At 47.6% G+C, this 22,750-nt stretch overlaps 1 protein-coding gene across 4 annotated transcripts in view; it reads right to left on the reverse strand.

Moving 5' to 3' along the window:
- Window positions 1-724: 724 nt before the first annotated feature.
- ARHGAP22 (Rho GTPase activating protein 22) overlaps window positions 725-22,750 on the reverse strand; it is a 359,144-nt gene continuing 337,118 nt past the window's right edge. For all 4 annotated transcript variants that reach the window (XM_029061129.2, XM_029061128.1, XM_029061131.2 and 1 more), the window contains 3 exons: window positions 20,252-20,373; window positions 13,287-14,217; window positions 725-1,360 (listed from right to left, as the gene is read on the reverse strand). In XM_029061129.2, the coding sequence (XP_028916962.1) occupies window positions 1,132-1,360; window positions 13,287-14,217; window positions 20,252-20,373 (1,282 nt within the window). In that variant the 3' untranslated portion in view covers window positions 725-1,131. The remainder of the gene's footprint in view (window positions 1,361-13,286; window positions 14,218-20,251; window positions 20,374-22,750) is intronic.

Consider the following 22,750-nt stretch of genomic DNA (forward strand, 5'->3'; position numbering starts at 1 on the left):
GCATGGCTCAGTGGAAAGAGCCCGGGCTTGGGAGTCAGAGGTCAGGGGTTCGAATTCTGGCTCTACCACTTGTCAGCTGTGTGACTGTGGGCAAGTCGCTTCACTTCTCTGTGCCTCAGTTACCTCACCTGTAAAATCGGGATTAACTGTGAGCCTCACACGGGACAACCTGATTACCCTTTTTCTACCCCAGCGCTTAGAACAGTGCTCGGCACATAGTAAGCACTTAACAAACACCAACATTATTACTGGAGAGAGCACAGGTCTGGGAGTCAGAAGACTTGGTTTTGAATTCTGGCTCTGCTACTTGTCAGTTATGAGACCTTGGGCAAGTCACTTAGCTTCTCTGTATCTCAGTTACCTCAGGCGTAAAACAGGGATTAAGACTGCAAGCCCCATGTAGAACATGGACTGTGTCTAACCTGATTAGCTTGTATCTATCTACCTCAGTGCTTATACAGTGCATTTAATAAATTCCACTTAAAACAAAACAAAACAAACAAAACTTCTCTGTGCCTCAGTTCCCTCATCTGCAAAATGGGGATTCGGGACCTGTTCTCCTTCTGACTTGGACTGTGAGGCCCATGATTACCCCTGATTCCTTGATTACCCCAGCACTCTTCATAGTATTTAGCACCTAGTTTATTATTATTTTATTATCATTGATTGGTTAAACATTCTTAACATCAGCAGTTAGAAGAAACTTCCAGCCTTCAAGAGGACATGTTTTTAAAGCAAATTTAATCAAGAATGCACATTTTCATGTTCAATTTCATTCGACCCACAAACTGAACTCCCGCTTCCTGGCCGGAGGGGCCGCAGATACAGAGCCCCCACCGGGTCCCCACGGTGAATTCCAAATAGCCTTTCCCTGAAGGCAAGTCAGATGTTGTGTCCCCCACCCAAAGCGTGGCCAAGGTGCAGTCGAGTCGACCTTTTAATTTCCCTGATAGCCCCAATAAGATAGCATATGTAAACCAGGACAACAGTGCGAAGGAGCAAAGAGTCGCTTCGCTATTACTCATGATACACGAGTAGACAAGAGGGAGCAGAGATCAGCTGCTCTGTTTGGAATGAAAAAAGAAAAATCAAAAACCAAAAAGACAGAATTCTATCTCTCTTCAGTTTCCTTTACTTTGGAACTTTAGTGCTTCTGGCCCCCAGAGTTAAGCTTCCCAGTGTCGAAAAGAATTCTTCCATTTCCTTCTGGAGAAGCTGGTTTCGTTTCTCTGCATCCTCCCTAGCACGTTCTGAGTTTCTCAGTTTGATTTCCAGCATTGTGTATTTCTTCCTCTCCTGATCCAGCTCCTCTTCCAATCTTACCATTTGCGTCCTCAGCTCGGTGCTGGTTTCTTCGATTCTTAAAACCAAGAGAAGAGACAGCATTTTAGGGTTCGGTTGCAGGGAGTCTGGAATTCTCACGTTCAACGAGACGGGAATGACTCAAATGGCCCGGAGACTAAAATTTTTTAAATCCTTCATTCGTTCATTCATTCAATAGTATTTATTGAGCGCTTACTTTGTGCAGAGCACTGTACTAAGCGCTTGGAAAGTACAATTCGGCAACAAATAGAGACAATGCCTACCCAATGATGGGCTCACAGCCTAGAAGGGGAGAACAGCCTAGATTCCTTTAGGGTAGGAACAGTGTCTACTAGTACACTGCACTGCACTTGAAGTGGAATCGTTATGGATTATGAATAGTGTCATTTCTAGCTACTCAGTTGCTCAATAAATACCATTACTATTACTAAATATCCAACAGTTGTTAGTATTTAATGTACCTTTATTATGTGTAGAGCAATCAGTAATATTTATTGAGTGCTTACTATGTGCAGAGAACTGTACTAAGCACTTGGGAGAGTACAGTATAACAGAATGAGCTCTTAGACAGGAATGTGTCTGTTGTTCTATTGTGTTCTCCCAAGCGTCTAGTACAGTGCTTTGTTCACATTAAGCGCTCAATAAATACGATTGAATGAATGAATGAATGAGCAGACATGTCCCCTTCACATACGAGTTTATGGTCTCAAGGGAGCTTGTAGTCCATAAACTCATGCTAGCCTGAAAGCTCACTGTGGGCAGGGAATGTATTCCTTCATTCAATAGTATTTATTGAGCACTTACTATATGCAGAGCATTTTACTAAGCACTTGGAATGTACAATTCAGCAACAGAGACAATCCCTGCCCAATAATGGGCTCACAGTCTAAACATGTTTATTGTTGCATTGAGCGCTTACTATGCGCAGAGCACCGTACTAAGCGCTTGGAATGTACAATTTGGCAACAGGTAGAGACGATCCCTGCCCAATAACAGTCTAAACATGTTTATTGTTGTACTGTACTCTCCTAAGAGCTTAGTACAGTGCTCTGCACCCAGTAAGCGCTCAATAAATACAACTGAATGAATGAATTGAATGAATAATCTAGCCATCACTTTTCCCACCACCCTTCAACAATTCTGGTCTGTCACGAGTTCTCAGTCACTTACTGGACTTCAAGGAGAGACAAAGCGGTACCACCACAAGCCCATATGTGTCAGCTTGGGGGAATTTCTGCCACTTAGGTGCTGAATAGAGAATTCTCAGAGCCCAAGCAGGGAATTACCCATTTCTTCACCCAACCCGGAGCCTACTGAGGCTTTGGGATCACACGTTTCCCACTGCGGCTTGGGACTATGGGAGATTTTCATGAGTTTGGGATGTCCCAGGCTCCCAAGTGAGGATTAAAGGACCAGATCCCTATGGGTTTATGAAGGAGACGCTAATTGGGCTGGAATCAGGGAGACTGCAGCTGCAGGAGTCATGGCTCCTTGTCTCACAAAATAGTCCTGTCCAGTGTAAAGGTTGGGTGTTAACCTCTTACTTTGTGCCAAGCACTGAGAGAGGTACATGATAATCAAATTGGACACAGGCCCTGCCCCACATGGGACTCACAGTCTTAGAGAGAGAGAGAGCAGATATTGAGTCCCCAGTTTACAGTTGAGGAAACCGAGCCACAGCGTGGGTGATTTGTCCAAGGTCACACAGCAGGCATGGCAGAATCGAATCCTAGCCCGCTGATTCCTAGTCCTGTGCTGTTTCCACTAGCCCTGCTGCTTCATACATGAATTGCTTCCTTTTAATTTAGAATATTTTAACATGTTTGTACTAAGGTTTGTGCCACACCTTCCCAATATGACTTGTTTATGGCCACCAGTAGTCATTTACATCCCAAACCGTAGACTGTAAGCTCCTTACGGGTAGGGACTAAGTCTACCGACTCTGTTGTATTGTGCTGCCCCAAGCGCTTACTACAGAGCTCTGCCCACAGTAAGCACTCAATAAATATCACTGGGCTAGCTCTGCCCCCACCTCCGGTCCCTCCTTTCCCCACTTATGAACTTCTTCCCTCAACTGGTCAAAGCATCTGCTTTTAGCAAACACTCTGTCTCCGATCATGCCCCCACTTGGAAAATCCCACACAAATTTGGGGCTGAAAAATTTCACCAGAAATATCTAGATGTTTGCATCATCATTTTGGGGGGAAGAATCCAAATGAAATGAATTGTGTTTGTGTAGATGCAGTCAAAGAAAAACAGAATTTAAAAATGGAAAAATCAGGGTCTGTGAGCTTGATTCCTTGAGGGGATGGCAGTGTGGTCTAATTGATAGAGCACGGGCCCGGGAGTCAGAAAGACCTGGGTTCTAGTCTGCCACTTGTCTGCTGTGTGATCGTGGGCAGGTCTCTGTGACTCAGTTCCCTCATCTGTAAACTAGGGATTGAGACTGTGAGCCCCACGTGGGACAGGGACTGTGTCCACCCCAATTACCAAATGCCTTATATCTACACATAGTAAGCATTTAAATAGCAATATATATACATATATAGCCCTGGCCTGATGTTTTATTCCTATGGGATGCAGCTAGAAGTCATCAGAGCTGCATATGTAGCACTTCCCACACACACACCCCAAATATTCAGGTATGAACATGAGACATAAAACCATTACTAATACCTAGCTCATCCTCACTTAGCCTCATATGTTGTCCAGAGATTTAATAACAATGATATTTAGCTCTATTTTGCCTTTCATCCAGGGATCTTAGAAGACATTATTATCTCATAAACCTCACACCACCCCAAGTGCTAAAGGGGGAGGATGGTTACTGCCAACACCCCTGGAGAAACTGAGTCACGGACAAGGAGAGTGACTTGCCCACCAGCCTCACAACAAATTGATGATAGAGTTCAAGGGAAAATTCAGGCTTCTCTCAGCCTAAGTGGAGACTCTGAGTACACTGGGTTGGGCTGCCCCGCAAGGCTAACTTTAATTGCCACCGGGGAGAATTCCAGACTAGTAGAGACATTTCATAGAGTTGGGACCCTAACAGACACCCTAAATGATATTTTAGTCCAGATGGAGGAGAAGCAGTAAAGCCTAGTGGAAAGACCACGGGCCTGTGAGTCAGAGGACCTGGATTCTAATTCCGGCTCGGCCACCTGCCTGCTGTGGGACCTAGGGCAAGTCACTAACTTTTCTGTGCCTCATTTTCTTCATTTGTAAAATGAAGTTTCAATACCCGTTTTCCCTCCTCTGAGCCCCTTGTTGGATAAGGACTGTGTCCGATCTGATGATCACATATCTACCCTAGGGGTGAGTAGAGCGCTCGGCACAGAGTAAGCACTCTAATAAATACCACAGTTATTATTCAAAGCCCAAGAGAGGGTTTCTCCCTTCTGGCAAACAGTTCTCCGGCCCGTTTGGGAATCCCCACGGTTTGTACTTGATGACACTCAGTGAATGGGCTCCCTCAGGCTCCATTCCATCACCTCCCAGAGTGGGGAAGGAGGGACAGGAATTGTGTTCAACCTGATCTGCTTCCATTCACCACAGTGCTCAGTACAGTGTCTAGCACAGAGTAAGTGCTTAAATGCCACAGTTATTATATGAGAAGCAGCATGGTGTAGTGTGTAGAGCATGGGCCTGAGAGGCAGAAGGTCGTGGGTTTTAATCCTGACTCTGCCACTTGTCTGCTTTGTGACGTTGGGCAAGTCGCTTCACTTCTCCGGGTCTTAGTTCCCTCATCTGTTAAATGGGAATTGTGATTGTGAGCCCCACATGGGACAGGGACTGTGTCCAACCCAATTTGCTTTTATCCACACCAGCGCTTAGTACAGTGCCTGGAACATAGTAAGCACTTAACAAATATCACAATTATTATTATTATCCACTCAGAGAAGCAGCATGACACAGTGGATGGAACAGGGACCTGGGAGTCAGAACATCATGAGTTCTAATGCTTGCTCTGCCACTTGGCTGCTATGTGACCTTGGGCAAGTTGCTTCACTTCTCTGAGTCTCAGTTCCCTCATCTGTAAAATGGGGATTGAGACCGTGAGCCCCACGTGGGGCAGTGACTGTGTCCAACCCGATTTGCTCGTATCCACCCCAGCGTTTGGTACGGTGCCTGGCATACAGTAAGCACTTAATAAATACCACGATGATTATTATCATTACTCATAGATGCCAATTCCAGTATGGAGGGATCCCCAAAGCTTTCTGAGCTGGAGTCTTCAGCTCTCTGACATGATCTGACAGTTCCTAGTCAGGGAAGAAAAGGCCTAAAATGGTGGTTTTCTGAGCTGTTGGCCCTTTGAAGCCACTTTCTCTCTTCTCATAATGATGATCATCCTTGTGGCATTCATTAAACACTTAACATATGTCAGGCATTTGTACTAAGTGCTGGAGTAGATGCAAGACAATTAGATCAGAGCTAGTCCCTGTCCCTCATGGGACTCACCGTCTGACCGGAGAGTAAACAAGTGTTTGATCCCCCTTTTTACAGTTGAGGAAACTGAGGCACTGAGCAGTCGAGGGACTTGGCCAAGGTCATAAAGCAGGCAAGTGGCAGAGTCGGGATATTTCTATATCCTTGTCCCTGTTCATTGTGAGTGAGGGGGTGAAAAAAATCATAGCTCTGTTTCCACTGCAAACCAGGGCCACCACTAAAGCACACACTCTCACCAAGGGGCCTGTGAGTTTTCCAGTCATAGTGGGATCTCTCTCTCTCTTCCCCCGCCATCAAGTACAGTCCCTCCTTTTACAGGGAGGCAGGTGAAACTTTCTGGGGTGCATCCCCTGCATCCTTAACTCCCCTAACCTGTCTGTCTGGTAGTGGTTAACTGAGGAAAGAAGTCTCTGAGCTAAAAGGTAGAGGCCAGTGTGGCCAGGACTAAAATAGGCATCATTACACCCTCACTAGACTGAAGGCTCGTTGAAGCCAGGGATCGCAACTACCAACTCCGTTGTATTCTCCCAAGCACTTAATACAGTGCTCTGCACACACGAAAATTTGATTTATAGACTGATCACCACGGGTGTCAGGAGCCCAGCCTGGTCTTTTTTTTTTCACCAGCCACCTTGGTTCTGGGTTCCAAAGCCAGAGTCATTTTTTTTCCAATAATACTTGTTAAGTGTTTGCTATGTGTCAGGCACTCTACTAAGTGGGGTAGATACAACATAATCAGTCCATGCCCCCATGGGACTCTCAGTCACAATCCCCATTTTACAGATAAGGTAACTGAGGCATAGAGAAGTTAAGTGACTTGTGCAAGGCTACACAGTAAAGTGGTGGAGTCAGCATTAGAATTCAGGTTATCTGATTCCCCGGCCCATGCTCTTTCTCCTAGGGAACACTGCCATTTCCCAATTCCTTGGTCTCCAGAATCCTAACGTATCTTGACCTGTCTTCTCCTCTCTTGCCTGACCCTTGGGATTTCAGACCTTTCTTCTACCCTCCACTTTATCCTTGTTCTTTCACTAGCCCAGTTTGCCAACTGCTTACTCTCTTTAATAGGTCACTCCTCTCTCCCTCCAAGGATTGCTGACAGCCACTCACCCTACCGAAAAACAGAAGCTCAAGTTCAAATAATACTACTAATAATAATTATTATTATTCTATTTAAGTGCATAGTATGTGCCAGGCACTGTACTAATTGCTGGGGTGGATACAAGCAAATGAGGTTGGACACAGTCCCTGTCCCACTTGGGGCTCACAGTCCAGTCCCTGTCCCACTTGGGGCTCACAGTCTCGATCCCCATTTTCCAGATGAGGTAACTGAGGTACGGAGAAGTTAAGTGACTTCTGTTTTGTATTCAGGAAGTGCCTTCCTGCCCAAGTAATAATAATGTTGGTATTTGTTAAGCACTTACTACGTGCCGAGCACTGTTCTAAGCGCTGGGGGAGATACAGGGTGATCAAGTTGTCCCACGTGAGGCTCACAGTTAATCCCCATTTTACAGATGAGGTAACTGAGGCCCAGAGAAGTGAAGGGACTTGCCCACAGTCACACAGCTGACAAGTGGCAGAACCGGGAGTCGAACTCATGACCTCCAACTCCGAAGCCCAGGCTCTTTTCCACCCCTTTTCACTAGCCCCTCTGCCCCATTTTACAGATGGGGAAATTAGTACTGTTTCATTAGCATCAAGTATTTATTACCTCTATCCACTAGGGCAAGGGAGGAATTCAATGAAAAGACATCTTTTAAATTTATAGGCCATCTTTTCTACCTTTCCCCACCTCCCACTTCCTTTAAAACTTAGGCGTGTGCCTGGTTGACAAGTTTGTTCCCTCGTTCTAGCTACCCTGGAAGTTATCATCATTAAGATATATGCTAATTCTGCAGTATGGTACTCTCCCAAGTGCTTAGCACAGGGTTCTGCACATAGTAAGTGCTTAATGAATTCCACTGACTGACTGATGACATTTGTTAAACTATGTGTATAGTTTATACATCGTACTACGTATCAAGTATGGCTGTCAGAGCTGGAGTGGATACAAGTTATTCAGGTTGGACACAGTTCCTGTCCCACATGGGGTTAACATTTTTAGGTGAAGAATCCGAGGCACAGAAAAAATGAAATGACTTGCTCAAGGTCACCCAGCAGAGAAGTGGTGGAGTAAGGATTAGAACCCGGGCCCTCTGACTCCCAGGCCTGTGCTCCACTAGGCCATGCTGCTCCTCTAAAGGTGATCTCTTTAACGAGTTAGCGGTTCAGTTCAGTTGGAGGAGAAAAGATCAGTTTGGCAATCAGATTGAGTCTCATCCTCAATGAGAAGCAATGGTAAGTGATGGGAAGCAGCGTGGTCTAGTGGAAAGAGAATGGGCCGAGGAGTGAGAGGTCCTGGGTTCTAATCCTTGCTCCGCCAGTTTATCTGCTGTGTGACCTTGGACAAGTCACTTAACTTCTCTGTACTCCATTTATCTCTTCTGTAAAATGGGGATTAAGACTGTGAGACCCATGTGGGACAGGGACTGTGTCCAATCTGATTATCTTGTATCTATCCCAGCGCTTAGTATGGCACCTGGCATATAGAAAGTGCTTAATAATTACTATTAAAAAGTGAGGGAGGTTTTCTTAATCAGGGATATTTATTGAACACTTACTGTGTGCAGAGCATTGTATTACATAATAAATAATAAATAATGATGGTATTTGTTGAGCGCTTAATATGTGCCAAGAACTGTTTTATGCACTGGGATAGATACATGGCAATCAAGTTGTCCCACGTGGGGCTCACAGTCTTAATCCCCCTTTAACAGATGAGGGAAGTGAGGCATAGAAAAGTGAAGTGACTTGCCCAAGGTCACACAGCTGACGAGTGGCAAAGTTGTAATTAGAACCCTCGTCTTCTGACTCCCAAGCCCATGTTCTTGCGGGAGAGTTCATTACAGTAGAGTTATAAACATGCTCCCTGGCCACAAGCACCTCAACCTCCTTCAGACTGTATGCTTCTTGAGGGCAGGCAATATGAATACCAACTCTGTTGTACCGTACTCTCCCAAGTGGGTAGTATAGTGCTCTGCATACCACAAGCGCTCAGTAAATACCACTGAAGGGTTGATTCCTGGAGATCTACTGAAGCTTTTCGCACAAGGCAAAGGATGTCCAAGTGCAAAATAGATTAGGGGAAGAAGTGTCACTGAAGTTGAGACACTTGGCAGCTACTTCCTAATGAATGTAAAGAGCATGCTCACTTCATCCCCAAATCTACTTCTTCAGGAGAAAAGTCAAAAATCTTGCTTAGGGAAATGCCTGGACCCCATCGGCTCTCTGTCAGTTTCCATTCTTCTAAACAGTCTCCAGGAGCTCACCTAGTGGAACTTCCTGCTCGCAGGAATGACCAAGAGCTCAAGGCTGTGGAAATTGTTTGCTGCTCTGAATCCCGATCTGGGGAATTCTGATTTTATGGCAGTCCTGGATTTGGGGAGTACTTTTTAAAACTGAGAGGAGAGGCTCAACAAGGTGGGGTGGGTGCTCCCAAAGTTCCACACATAGAGTGGATATCCACACATCCACATCCATGTGATGTCCCGTGTGTTTCTCAGGGCATGGAACGATGTCACAGACACCGTTCTGAAAGAGATCGTCCAGATGCCCTGGAATTTAGAGCCTTTTTCTGGGGGAAACCCTACCCCTACCCCCGATTTATTCCACATCCATGGAATTTCTTTTCCAGGGCCACACAGACAGGAGTGCTACTTCTGAGCCAGGGAGCTGAGGTGGAGGGAGGTTGAGCATTTGAAATAAAAATATGGAAAGTAGCATGGCCTAGTGGAAAGAGCCCAGGCCTGGGAGTCAGAAGATCTGGGTTTCAATCCCAGCTCTGTCACTTTCTCGCTGTGTGACCCTGGGAAGTAGTGTGGTGTAGTGGAAAGGCTTGGAGGTCAGAGGACCTGACTTCTAATCCCAGATCCACCTCTTTTCTGCTGTGTGACCTTGAGCAAGTCACTTAATTTATCTGTTCAGTTTTATCTTCCATAAAATGGGGTTTAAATCCTACTCCCTCCTACTTCAACTGAGAGCTCCATGAGGGACAAGGAATGTGCCCATCCTGATTAACTCGTATCCACCCCAGTACTAAGAACAGTGCTGGATACAAAGTAAGCACTTAACAAGCATTATTATTATTATTATATTATTATTATTATTATCTTGGACAAGTCCCTTAACTTCTCCGTCCCTCAGTTTTCTCATCCACTACCTATTCTCCTTCTTACTTAGTCTTTGAGTCCCACAAGGCACAGGGACTTTGTCCAATCTGATTATCTAGTATCTGCCCCAGCACTTGGTACAGTGCTTGGCACCTAGTAAGTGCTTAACAAATACCTCAGTTATCATTCAGTTTTTTATGGCCAGGGGGAAAATCCAGTTGAAAATCAGCCTGGTATAAAATGGGAAAGAAAACCACCACAGCAAGAGGTTTGTGGCTCTTAACTGCTCTGGAGATCAATTCATTTTTTTTTTTAAGAGTTCGCATATCACGACAAAATGGATAGAGCTTTTATTAATAATAATAATAATCATAGTTAAGTGCTTATTATGTGCCAGGCACTGTACTAAGTGCTGGGGTGGATACAAGCAAATTGTGTTGGAGGCAGTCCCTGTCCCACCTGAGGCTCACGGTCTCAACCTCATTTTGCAGATGAGGGAACTGAGGCATAGGGAAGTGAAATGACTTGCCCAAGATCACAGAGAAGAAAAGTGGCAGATCCGGGATTAGATCTCATGACCTCCTGACTCCCAGGCCTGTGCTCTATACACTAGGCCATGTTTCTTCTCAAGCCTTTCTGGTCACGTACTGAAGCCAAAGGGGTGGGTAGGAAGTAATAATAATAATAATGTTGGTATTTGTTAAGCGCTTACTATGTGCAGAGCACTGTTCTAAGCGCTGGGGTAGACACAGGGGAATCAGGTTGTCCCACGTGGGGCTCAAAGTCTTAATCCCCATTTTACAGATGAGGTAACAGGCACAGAGAAGTTAAGTGACTTGCTCACAGTCACACAGCTGACAAGTGGCAGAGCTGGGATTCGAACTCATGACCTCTGACTCCAAAGCCTGTGCTCTTTCCACTAAGCCACGCTGCTTCTAGTGGGGCAGGGGGCATTTTCTCTCTCACTGTTGCTCAGCTTTGACTCATTCTATTCAGAGGGCTCCTGAGGGTCAGGATCTTTATTCTAACCTTGGCACTCTCTTGATCAGTAGTAGGTTTTGAGTGCTCACTCTGGGCAGAACACTGTATTAAGTGCTTGAGCGTACTGCCATTCTCTGCCCACCCCAGTGCTCAAAAAAATACTTTTGCTTGACGCAGGGATTATGTTTATCCCCTCTATGTGCCCTCCCAAGTTTGTCATACATTGCTCTGCACCATGTAAGCATTCAATAAATATCACTGATTGATTAACCTACAGTAAAAGGAAACTATAAGATTCCTCTTTCCCCTCTCAGGGTGGCACCTGGAGAGTTTCCAGTCCTCTACCAGTCTCGACTACGGGAGGGAGAGTCAAGCAGAGGCCTGTCTATTCCGTTCCATTCCTAGCTTGGGCAATGGGTGGCGAGTGGCAGGCCATCTGCTACAAGTCAAAACTCCCCTGTGCTGGGCAGCAGCGGCACGGGAGAGAGTCGAGGGCGGAGACTCAAGTTTACTGCGGGGAAGGAGGCGATGGTAAACAAATTCCATATTTTACCAAGAATACTCTATGGATACACCACCAGAACGACTGCAGATGGAGGTGGGGCTTTCTGAGAGAGATGTGTCCACGGCGTCGCTATAGGTCAGAGACGACTCGACGGCATAAGACAAGATTCCTCTTGCCATTCAGGTCTCTAAGCAAGCAATTTGGAATCCCGAAGTCTGAATCAATCTAACCTACCACTCCCTACCTGATGGAGTTCCAAGATCGTTGCGGGTAGGGAATGTTTGTTTATCATTGTATTGAACTCTCCCAGTGCTTAGTACAGTGCTCCGCACACAGTAAGCACTCAATAAATATAATTGACTTACTGACCGACAGGGAGCAGAGGTCTGGTAGGCGATGCCCTGACTCTATGCAGTCATAATCCCCGAGGCCAAGTAACTATACTTGGTAACTATAGAAACCTGAGGCTGGAAGGGCTCAAGTCGTCAGGCAGTCAGGCAGTCAGGCAGTCAGGCAGTCAGGCAGTCAGGCAGTCAGGCAGGCGGGCAGGCGGATCTCTTGCCACTGGGCGGGCAGGGCCGCACCTAACTCTTCCCAAACAGATTTCCTAAACCACCAAGGGAACCCACAGGCTCGGCGGCAAACCCGCGAGATCTTCCCATGACGGATTTCAAGTACCCTGCATTCTTCAGATGAAAGCTTCTCTTATAAACACAAGCTATCATTATGACAGCTGCTGAAACAATCCTGTTTGAATGCTCCGCTTTGGTGCACCAAAAAATAACACCTCAGGCCAGGTAGGTGCTCAGAGCTCCAGAAGTGACTCTTGTGCTTGCTGTCCTGCTCTGGGGATCATTTCCGTCCGAAGGAGGATGGAAATAAAGAAGCGGTATGGCCTAAGGGAAAGAACTTAAGCCCGGGAGTCCGAGATTCTATTCCCAGCTCCGCCACCAACCTGCTTTGTGACCGTGGGGGAGCCACTTGACTTCTTGGTGCTACAGTTTCCTCAGCTGTAAAACGGGGAGGAGATCTAGGTTCTCCCTCCCTGTAAGCCTGAATTAGCTCTGACTGCATTGTACAATAATAACTATGGTATTTGTTAAGCGCTTTCTATGTGCCAGGCACTGTGCGAAGCACTGGGGTGGATACAAGCAAATCAAGTTGAAAATAATCCCTGTTCCACATAGGGCTCACAGTCTCAATCCCCATTTTACAGTTGAGGTAACTGAGGCACAGAAAAGTGAAGTGACTAGCCCAAGACCACACAGCAGACAAGTGGTGGAGCTGGGATTAGAACCCATGACCTTCTGACTCCCAGGCCAGTGCTCTATCCGCTACACCGTGCTGCTTCTCTAGCCCCAGGGTGAGCTGGCAGTGCCTAGCACTGGCAGTGGAAATGTAGCATTCCCAGGAACGGCAGTGTGGGCTGGAAGCAGGGATATTATTATTAGTAGTAACAATAGCTACGGTACTTGCTAAGCGCTTACTATGTGCCAAGTAGTGTTCTAAGCGCTGGGATAGATACAAGTTAATCAGGTTGGACACAGCCCCTGTCCCACAGGGGCTCATAGTCTTAACCCCCATTTTACAGATTAGTAACCAAGGCCCGGAGAAGTGAAGCGACTTGTCCGAGGTCACAGAGCAGACACGTGGCAGAGCCGGCATTAGAACTCAGGTCTTTCTGACTCCCAGGCCCGTGCTCTACCCGTCTGTCCTGCCCCGTCTCCCTCCCGGGGGCCGAGGTCCGGATCCGAATGCCAGGAGGGACCGCGGGCCGGGCGGCGGGTCGGCCCCCTCCCGGCCCATCCCGCGCCATTTACCTTCTGATACTGGATTCGAACTCAGTCCTTTGTTTTCCCAGGTCGGCCTGGAGCTCCGAGACCAGGCTCTGCAGGGCCCGGGAACAGAGGGCGGAGTCTCTGGAAGCCCCGGCGGAGCTGCCGGGCTCGCTGTCGCCCACGCCGCTGCCGCCGCAGACGTCCAGGCCCTCGCCGCTGCCGAGGCCCAGCTCCGCGGACCGGCCGTCGCCGCCGGGGGCCCACTCGGTCCTCAGGGAGTCGCAGGCCGAAGAGTCGCTGGCGCGGCAGGCCGGGCAGCTGCTGACGGAGTCGACGGCGGAGATCTCGCAGGAGGAGGCGGACCAGGAGGTGCCGGCCACGCTGGGCGTGCTCAGGGAGAGGCCGGCCGCGGGCACGTTGTCGTACGTGGACAGCCGCTGGGCCGAGCCGGAGTCCTTGGCCCGCTCCCCCGTGGAGGTCCGCCGGTGGCCCCGCAGGGAGGACAGCCCGTTCATCAGCCAGTTCCCGCCCGAGGAGGCCGGGGTCGACACGTCCAGCGCCGAGCTGCCCGGCTTGGGGCTGAGCGAGCGGGCCCCGGGCTGCCGGAAGGAGTACTTCCAGTGGGGCAGGGTCTGGCCCCGCTTCCCGGGGCTGGTGGCGGGCTGGGCCGGCCCGCCGCCGGGCTCGCGCTCCGGGGGGGCGGCCCTGCCCAGGGCGGCGGCCGTGGCCGCGTCCAGCGAGGCGGCCCGGGGGGCGGGCGCGGGGCCGGCCGTGGGGCTCGACGCGCCGGGCTGGGACGGGCCCTCCTCCCCGCCTTCCTCGGAGATCCACTCCACGGCGCTGCGCTGAGACCCGCCTCTGCTGCCCGGGCGGGGGGCGAGCGTGGCCGCGGGCAAGGTCGGGGGCACGGCGGTGAACAGCTGGCTGTGTTTGCTGATCAAAACCGTCATCAGCTGCTGCACCAGCGAGGTACCTGGGGGCGGGGGTGGAGAGGTGGCGGGGTGGAGAGGTGGCGGGGTGGAGAGGTGGCGGGGTGGAGAGGTGGCGGGGTGGAGAGGTAGAGAACTCAGCTCATTTGCCACAGATCAATCCAGCAGTCTATCGATCCCCGGTATTGGGTGAGGGCCTAACAGTGGGCCGACCCTCTACCTGGTACTTGTCTCTCTCAGAGCCGATTTCTTGCTCGTGCCTTCCCTTCTGCTGGGAGCTCCCTCGCATCATAATAAGAATAATAAATATGGTATTTGTTAAGCGCTTACTATGTGCCAGGCACTGTACAGAGTGCTGGGTTAGATACAAGCAAATCGGGTTGGACACGGTTCCTGTCCCACGTGCGGCTCACAGTCTCATTTTACAGATGAGGGAGGTAACGGGCCCAGAGAAGTGAAGTGATTCGCTCGAGGTCACACGGCAGACACGTGGCAGAGCCGGGATTAGAATCCACGACCTTTTGACTCCCGGGCCAATGCTCTACCCACTGTGCCATGCTGCGCCTCTTCAAAGGTCTCCTGAAATGCCATCTCCCCCAGGAGGTCTTCCCTGATTAATCCACCTCCTCCAGGAGGTCTTCCCTGATTGACCAGTCTCCTCTAGGAAGTCTTCTCTGATCAATCTCATCATTCCCCACTTCCTGCCCCTTCCACTGCCGCTAAGCATTTCAGTACTCACTCCTCATCTCCCCAACAATCAATCAAAAGTATTTATTGAGCACTTGCTGTGCGCAGAGCCCTGCACTAAATGCTTGGGACGGTAGAACAGAATTGATGGACAGGATCCTCGCCCACAGCGAGCTTACAGCCTGCAGTCCACACTTAACGGACCTATCTTTAAACTCTGCTGCTTTCCTCTACCTGTATTCTATCTTAGCGCCTATCTCCCCTCTTAGATGGTAAGCTCCTTGAGGGTAAGGATCACATCCGCTAACTCTACTGTATTCCCCCCCTCCAAGTGCTCAGTACAGTGCTCGGCACATACGAAACACTCAATTCCGACTTATGAATTACTGATTGACAGTTAATGGACAAGCACTCGGTAGATACCACTGACTGATCGATTTGCCAAGAACATAATAGTAATTTCTAACAGTTTAAAAACCGCTCCTTCATTCATCTTCCCTCCCATCGCCACAGCAGTTAAGTATATATCTGTAATTTATATTCATTCAATAGTATTTATTGAGCGCTTACCATGTGCAGAGCACTGTACTGAGTGCTTGGAATGTACAAATCGGTAACAGAGACAGTCCCTGCCCTTTGACGGGCTCACAGTCTAATTGGGGGAGACGGACAGACAAGAACAATAGCAATAGACAGAAACAAGGGGAAGAACCTCTCATTAAAACAATAGCAAATAAATAGAATTAAGGCGATGTACATTTCATTAATATTAATATTCATGTCTGTCTCCCCCTCTAGACTGTGAGCTTAGAGTAGGCAGGAATGTGTCTGTTTGAAGCAGCGTGGCTCAATGGAAAGAGCACGGGCTTTGGAGTCAGAGGTCATGAGTTCGAATCCCAGCTCTGCCACTTGTCAGCTGTGTGACTGTGGGCAAGTCACTTAACTTCTCTGTGCCTCAGTTACCTCTTCTGTAAAATGGGGATTAAGACTGTGAGCCCCACGTGGGACATCCTGATTCCCCTGTGTCTACCCCAGCGCTTAGAACAGTGCTCGGCACATAGTAAGCGCTTAACAAATACCAACATTATTATTATTGTTTTACTGTACTCTCCTAAGCGCTTAGTACGGTGCTTTGCACAAGGTAAGCGCTCAATAAATACGATTGATTGAATGAATGAATGAAGGAATTTGTGATCCACGATCCAGTGGATCTCGGCCTATGCGGCCTTCCACAGGGATGAATTTGACCTGCCTGCTCTTTGCCCTCAATTATTGTGCTTCCAGCTAACTGGGGAACTGTTCCCAACTACTAGAGGTTTGCTCACACTCTGGGTTCACAGACAGCCAGGACCACCCTATCTCCCGAGCTTCTAGCACAGAGAACCCAGGAGTCCCCAGTGCCCATTATGTGACGGAGTACGATAGAGAGGGCCAACCTCCTCTCCCGGGAGCCTGTGTAAATCTTGCTGAAATCTGAACCGCAGCTATTGTTCTGAAGTTCCCAGGAGATGTTAGATGAACCCACAAATAGTTCCAGTGGGACTGAACACAAGAAACTTGCTGACCAATCAGAAGGAGGGTTTCACTGAGCTTCAGGGCCTCGGTTTGCTTCGCAAGAACAGCTCTTTATAAAATGACGTGCTAAGGAAGATAGACCTCGGAATTATGCTTACGTGAACCCTGCTCTGAGACAGATTAATAGGTCTAGGAAAGGGATCGGACTCATTTTCCCCCACTCTCCAATAGAATCTGTTGTCTGAACGTTGGTGAAACCCTGATTTCTAATACGAGTGCTGACAGGTTTGAGAATCTATGAATCGATCTATCATTTATCGAGTGCATATCGTGTGCAGAACACTGTACTAAGTGCTTGGGAGAGTACACGGTATAACAAAGTTGGTAGACATTTCCCTGCCCACAACAAGCATACAGTCTAGAGTCAGGGGTCAGAAAAGGAATCACTTCGACTCCCGGCTCTGCCACTTGTCAGCTTTGTGACTGTGGGCAAGTCACTTATATTCTCTGTGCCTCAGTGACCTCATCTGTAAAATGGGGAATAACTGTGAGCCTCACGTGAGACAACCTGATTACCCTGTATCTACCCCAGCGCTTAGAACAGTGCTCTGCACATAGTAAGCGCTTAACAAATACCAACATTATTATTATTAATTACTAAATTGCCTTCTGAGGTGTAGGGATGAAGAGGAAAACTGAGCATTTGCTGGCCTTCAAATTCAAGTTATTGCTTGACTGTGGGAAGCAAGCCTTTAATCCATTGAGAACTTCTGCTTCTGAAGGTTTACTAGTTTGGTGCTGGGATTTCGGGGCTGTGTTAATGTAGGCGGCTTATTATGGTTATGATTATGTTTGCCGTTCATGATGACAGCACCTGGGGCTGTTTCACTTTCATAGGGGAATTTTTAAGCACTTCCTAAGAACTGGGGTAGGTATATGCTAATCAGGTCAGGCAGAGTCCCTGTCCCTCATGGGGCTCACAGTCTAAGTAGGAAGGAAAACAGGTTTTGAATCCCTATTTTACAGATGAGGCACAGAGTAATTTGCCCAAGGTCACACAGCAGACAGGTGGCAGAGCTGGGACCAGTACCCAGGTCATCTGACGCCTATGCACATGCTCTTCTCACTAGGCAACACTGCCTTTGCCTCCTTGTTTCTCAAACCAAGGTTTTCCTTCAAGAGAACCACTCCCTTTTTAATGGCAGAGCTCCGTGCCGGCCTATCCTCAGCAATGGATTCCCAGTTTTCATCTGGGATACAGCATCGTCTGAGGCTTTGGCTTATTACATCCTTAAGTCATCTTCTCTTCCCCACCACTACTTTGAGTTTCCCAATTAAAGCTCTCCATAGAGGTGCTGAAAGTTCTCCATACGGCAACTGAAATGTTGGTATCTCTTAAGTGCTAAGCTCCATTTAAGACAGAGGGAGAACTGGTCTCCTAGTCCCCATTTGTCAGATGGGGAAAATGAAGCCCAGGGAATAATAATAATAATAATAATAATAATGTTGGTATTTGTTAAGCGCTTACTTTGTCCAGAGCACTGTTTTAAGCGCTGGGGGAGATACAGGGTAATCAGGTTGTCCCACGTGAGGCTCACAGTTAATCCTCATTTTACAGATGAGGTACTGAGGCACAGAGAAGTTAAGTGAATAGACTTGCCTGGGGTTGCACAGCAGGCAAGTGGCAGTACCAGGAATAGAACCCAGGTCCTCTGATTGCCAGACCCGGACACTTTCTAATAGGCTGCACTGCCTCCTTGAAGGGTAATCCCTTCCTTATCTGGCAACAAGGGGAGTCCAAACAACTCCCAGCCTATACCCCCCAGCAAGAATTAAATTCAGGGCTTCTTCTCCAAGCTGGGGAGGAGCTGGTTGTGGGCAGGGAATGTGGACTGTTATATTCTTATACCGTACTCTCCCAAGCGCTTAGCTTCCCTGGTGGTCTAGCGTTTAGGATTCGGCACTCTCAGAACTGTCGCCTGGGTTCGATTCCCGGTCAGGGAACTTGATTTTGATGGAGAAGCAGTATGGCGTAGAGGATAGAGCACGGGCCTGGGAGTCAGAAGATCATGGGTTCTAACACCAGCTCCGCCACTTGTCTGCTGTGTGACCTTGGACAAGTCACTTCACCTCTCTAAGCCTCAGTTACCTCACCTGTAAAATGGGGATTGAGACTGTGAGCCTCATGTGGGACAACCTGACTACTCTGTAGCTATCTGAGAGGTTAGAACAGTGCTTAGCACATAGTAAGGGCTTAACAAATACCGTAATTATTATTATTGTTACAGTGCTCTGCACACAGCAAGCACTCAGTAAATACGTTTGACTGACGTTTCTTGGCAGTGCGAGAGTTGAACTCAAGATTCTATGGTTCTCCTAATAACCCAGTGAGTCCCGAGCCCTTTTTGCCTCTAGAAGACCTCAAAACAAGAGGTCATTTGTACTTAATCTTCCAGGGCAGGTCTGGAAGATGCCAGACACATAGTAAGCACTTAACAAATAACATCATTAAAGAAGCAGCATGGCTTACTGGAAAGAGTAGGGGCTTGGGAGTCAGAGGATGTGGATTCTAATCCCAGTTCCTCCACTTGCCTGCCGTGTGAACTTGGGGAAGCCACTTAACTTCTCTGTGCCTCAGTTACCTCATCTGTAAAATGGGGATTAAGACTGTGAGCCTCACGTAGGACAACCTGATTATCCCTGACTACCCCAGTGCTTAGAACAGTGCTTGGTACCTAGTAAGAGCTTAGCAAGCTCTTACTAACTTAACTAACTTAACAAATTTGTTAACTAGCTTAACAAATACCATAATTATTATTTTATAGGCTGCAGGCCCATTTCTGCCGGAGTCCTGAGCCTCACTCTTGCTTGAGGAGTGGGGAGCAAGGGCTCCTGGAAGTCTGCACTTACTGAAACTGCACGTTGGCAGGGATGGCTCAGGAGCGAAGGGGGAGGTTAAGTAGCCAGAGTAGCCTTATTCCTCTGGGCCTAATGGCAAATATGCGGTAAAAGGCTTCCACCCTAATATCTGGCTTTTCTTGACTACGTTTTTTTATTATTATTATTATTGGTGGTGGTGGTGTTATGGTATTTGTTAAGTGCTTTCTTTGTGTCAGGTACAAACAAGCTAATCAGGTTGGACACAGTCCATGTCCCACGTGGGGTTCACAGTCTGAATCCCCATTTTACAAATGAGGTGACTGAGGCCCAGAGAGGTGAAATGACTTACATACGAGTGGAGGAGCCAGGATTAGAACCCGGGTCCCTTTGACTGCTAGACCCCTGCTCTATTCACTAGGCCACGCTGCTTTTCAAAATAGAACATTTCCCTATTACGGATTCTTCACGTCTGAGGCACCGTCACGAGTCGCTAGGAAAAGGCGCATCATTGAAAGTGAGGCGATAAGCTTTTTAATCCTGCCTGGTTCACCAGGGCCAAAAAGATGCACCAGACCTACCTGCAACCAAGACAATCTACAGAAGTCTGGGAACGCCAGATGTGGCTCCCAAGCCATCCTGGATGGACTAGAGACTTTGCCAAAGAGAAAATAAAACGAAGCCTTGAGTCTTTCATCAAAATTACCTATCCCTTAAACAAGGCTTACCTGATCATGGGCTATTTAATTGTTTACTATGTAATTGCTGATTCCTAACACAAGAGAAAATTATTATTTCTTTTCTTTGTCTGTCTTCAAAAGCTCTCGTATTATTGTCAGGAAAGAGATAGCACTGGAAGAGAGGCCCAGCAAAAGATGTTGTATGTCTACAATTCTGGTTGGGGAAATTTGTACGGATGGCTCCTATAACCACTATCAGTAGGTGCTGCCTGGTTTTTGCATCCCCCCCGCGCCCCCCTCCACTGGTTCCAACCTGTACCTTCCATTATCGTCACTGGATCTTCCATTTTGGGACGTAGGATGTTTGGCCCAAACACGGTGGCAAGATTCTGGACGCTCATCTTGTTCACACTCGAGTGAGACTGAACTTCATCCAAAAACCTTGTAGAGCCCGAGAGAACACAACGAGACAATCGATCAATCATTGGTCTTCACTGAGCACTTACCGTGTGCAGAACACTGTACTGAGCACTTGGGAGGGTACAATACAATGGAATCGGTAGACGCATTCCCCGCCCAGAATAATAGTGATGGAATTAATTAAGTGCTTACTATGCACCAAGTACTGTTCTATCGCGCTGGGGTAGTTACAGGATAATCAGGTTGAACCAAGTGGGGCTCACAGTCTTAATAGCCATTTTACAGATGAGGTAACCGAGGCACAGAGACGTGAAATGACTTGCTCAAAGTCACACAACTGACAAGTGGCAGAGCCGGGATTAGAACCCACGACTTCTGACTCCCAAGCCCGTGCTCTTTCCACTAAGCCATGCTGCTTCTCAGAACAATAATAATAATAATAATAATGATGATGGTATTTGTTAAGCGCTTACTATGTGTGAAGCAGTGTTCTAAGTGCTGGGGGGGATACAAGGTGATCAGGTTGTCCCACATGGGGCTCACAGTCTTAATCCCCATGAGGTAAATGAGGCCCAGAGAAGTGAAGTGACTTGCCCAAAGTCACACAGCTATCAAGTGGCAGAGCCGGAATTAGAACCCATGACCTCTGACTCCCAAGCCTGGGCTCTTTCCACTGAGCCACGCTGAGAGGAGGCAGGCATCAATATAAGTAATTTATAGATGCGTACATAAGTGCTGTGGGGCTGAGGATGGGGCGAGAAACAAGATCAATCGATTGATGGCATTAATTAATAGTGCTTAATGGATGCAGAACATTGTACCAAAAGCTTGAGAGAGCACAGTAGAGTAGGCAGACACAATCCCAGCTCTCTTGAGGGGAACAAAATGTCAAATTCAAATGCGCTGGGAGTTAAACCATCTCACATTTTTCCCACCCAGGGTTCTGGGAAACCAGCATCCTACTCCGCCAGGATTCTGGTACAGTTAAGGAGTTTTACCAGAGTTAGCCTAAGGCTACCAAACTGACCAAGAGTGAAATCACAGAAACACAAATAATGTTTTATATTGAAGAAAGATTGGTCATTTTCATTAAAAAGACTTTGACACAAAATGATTTGCCAATTAGGGTAACTGGGGTTTCCTGAAAAGCAGGAGAACTCACAGTTTTAGTAGCAGTTAGTGGGCGTGTAATAATAATAATGATAATAATAATAAATTCTGTTATATGGTACTCTCCCAAGTGTTTAGTACAGTGCTCTTTACACAGTAAGTACTGAAGAAATACCATTGATTGCTTGACCCAAAAAGTAATCCATGTTCAATGCAATATTGTTACTGTTACAAGTAGTGGTAAGAGAAGCAGCGTGGCTCAGTGGAAAGAGCCCGGGCTTGGGAGTCAGAGGTCATGAGTTCGAATCCTGGCTCTGCCACTTGTCAGCTGTGTGACTGTGGGCAAGTCACTTAACTTCTCTGTGCCTCAGTTCCCTCATCTGTAAAATGGGGATTAACTGTGAGCCTCACGTGGGACAACCTGATTACCCTGAAACTACCCAGTGCTTAGAACAGTGGTCTGCACATAGTAAGCGCTTAAATACCAACATTATTATTATTAATAGTACTGTTATTATCATATCATTTGTTAAGTACTTTACTGTGTGCCAGACACTGTATTAAAGCACCAGGGTAGATACAAGATAAAAGAGGTCTGACACAATCCTTGTCCCACATGGGTGTACATTCTGATTAGGAAGAAGAACATGGACTGAATCCCCATTTTACAGGGGAGGAAGCTGAAGGCCGGAGAAATTAAGTAACTTGCCCAAGTTGACCCAACAGTCAAGGGGTAGAACTCAGCTTAGAACCCAGCTCCTTTGATTCCCAGGCCTGTGCTCTTTCCACTAGGAGATTATGCTTCCCTTCAACATTGAGAAGCAGCGTGGCTCAGTGGAAAGAGCATGGGCTTGGGAGTCAGAAGTCATGGGTTCTAATCCCGGCTCCGCCACTTAGCTGTGTGACCTTGGACAAGTCACTTAACTTCTCTGTGCCTCAGTTCCCTCATCTGTAAAATGGGGATGAAGTCTGTGAGCCCGATGTGGGACAACCTGATTGCCTTGTATCTCCCCCAGTGCTTAGAACAGTGCTCGGCACATAGTAAGCGCTTAACAAAATACTAACAACAACAACAAAAAAAAATGAAGGCTTGTAGGTGGTCGATATGAGAGTAGAGTTGATCACTGTCTTGGATGAACCCTGGCCAGCCTGCCCTACCATTATGTCTCTGCTCGATGCCCAATCCGGCCCAGTCAGACCAGCCCCCCTTCAGTCCCACTGGGTATTTACTCATTATTTTCTTCCTCATTTGCACAAACGACAGGTTACCTGCCCACAAGGAGCTTAA

This window comes from Ornithorhynchus anatinus, chromosome 3 (assembly GCF_004115215.2).
Source record: "Ornithorhynchus anatinus isolate Pmale09 chromosome 3, mOrnAna1.pri.v4, whole genome shotgun sequence".
NCBI classification, from domain to species: Eukaryota; Metazoa; Chordata; class Mammalia; order Monotremata; family Ornithorhynchidae; genus Ornithorhynchus; species Ornithorhynchus anatinus.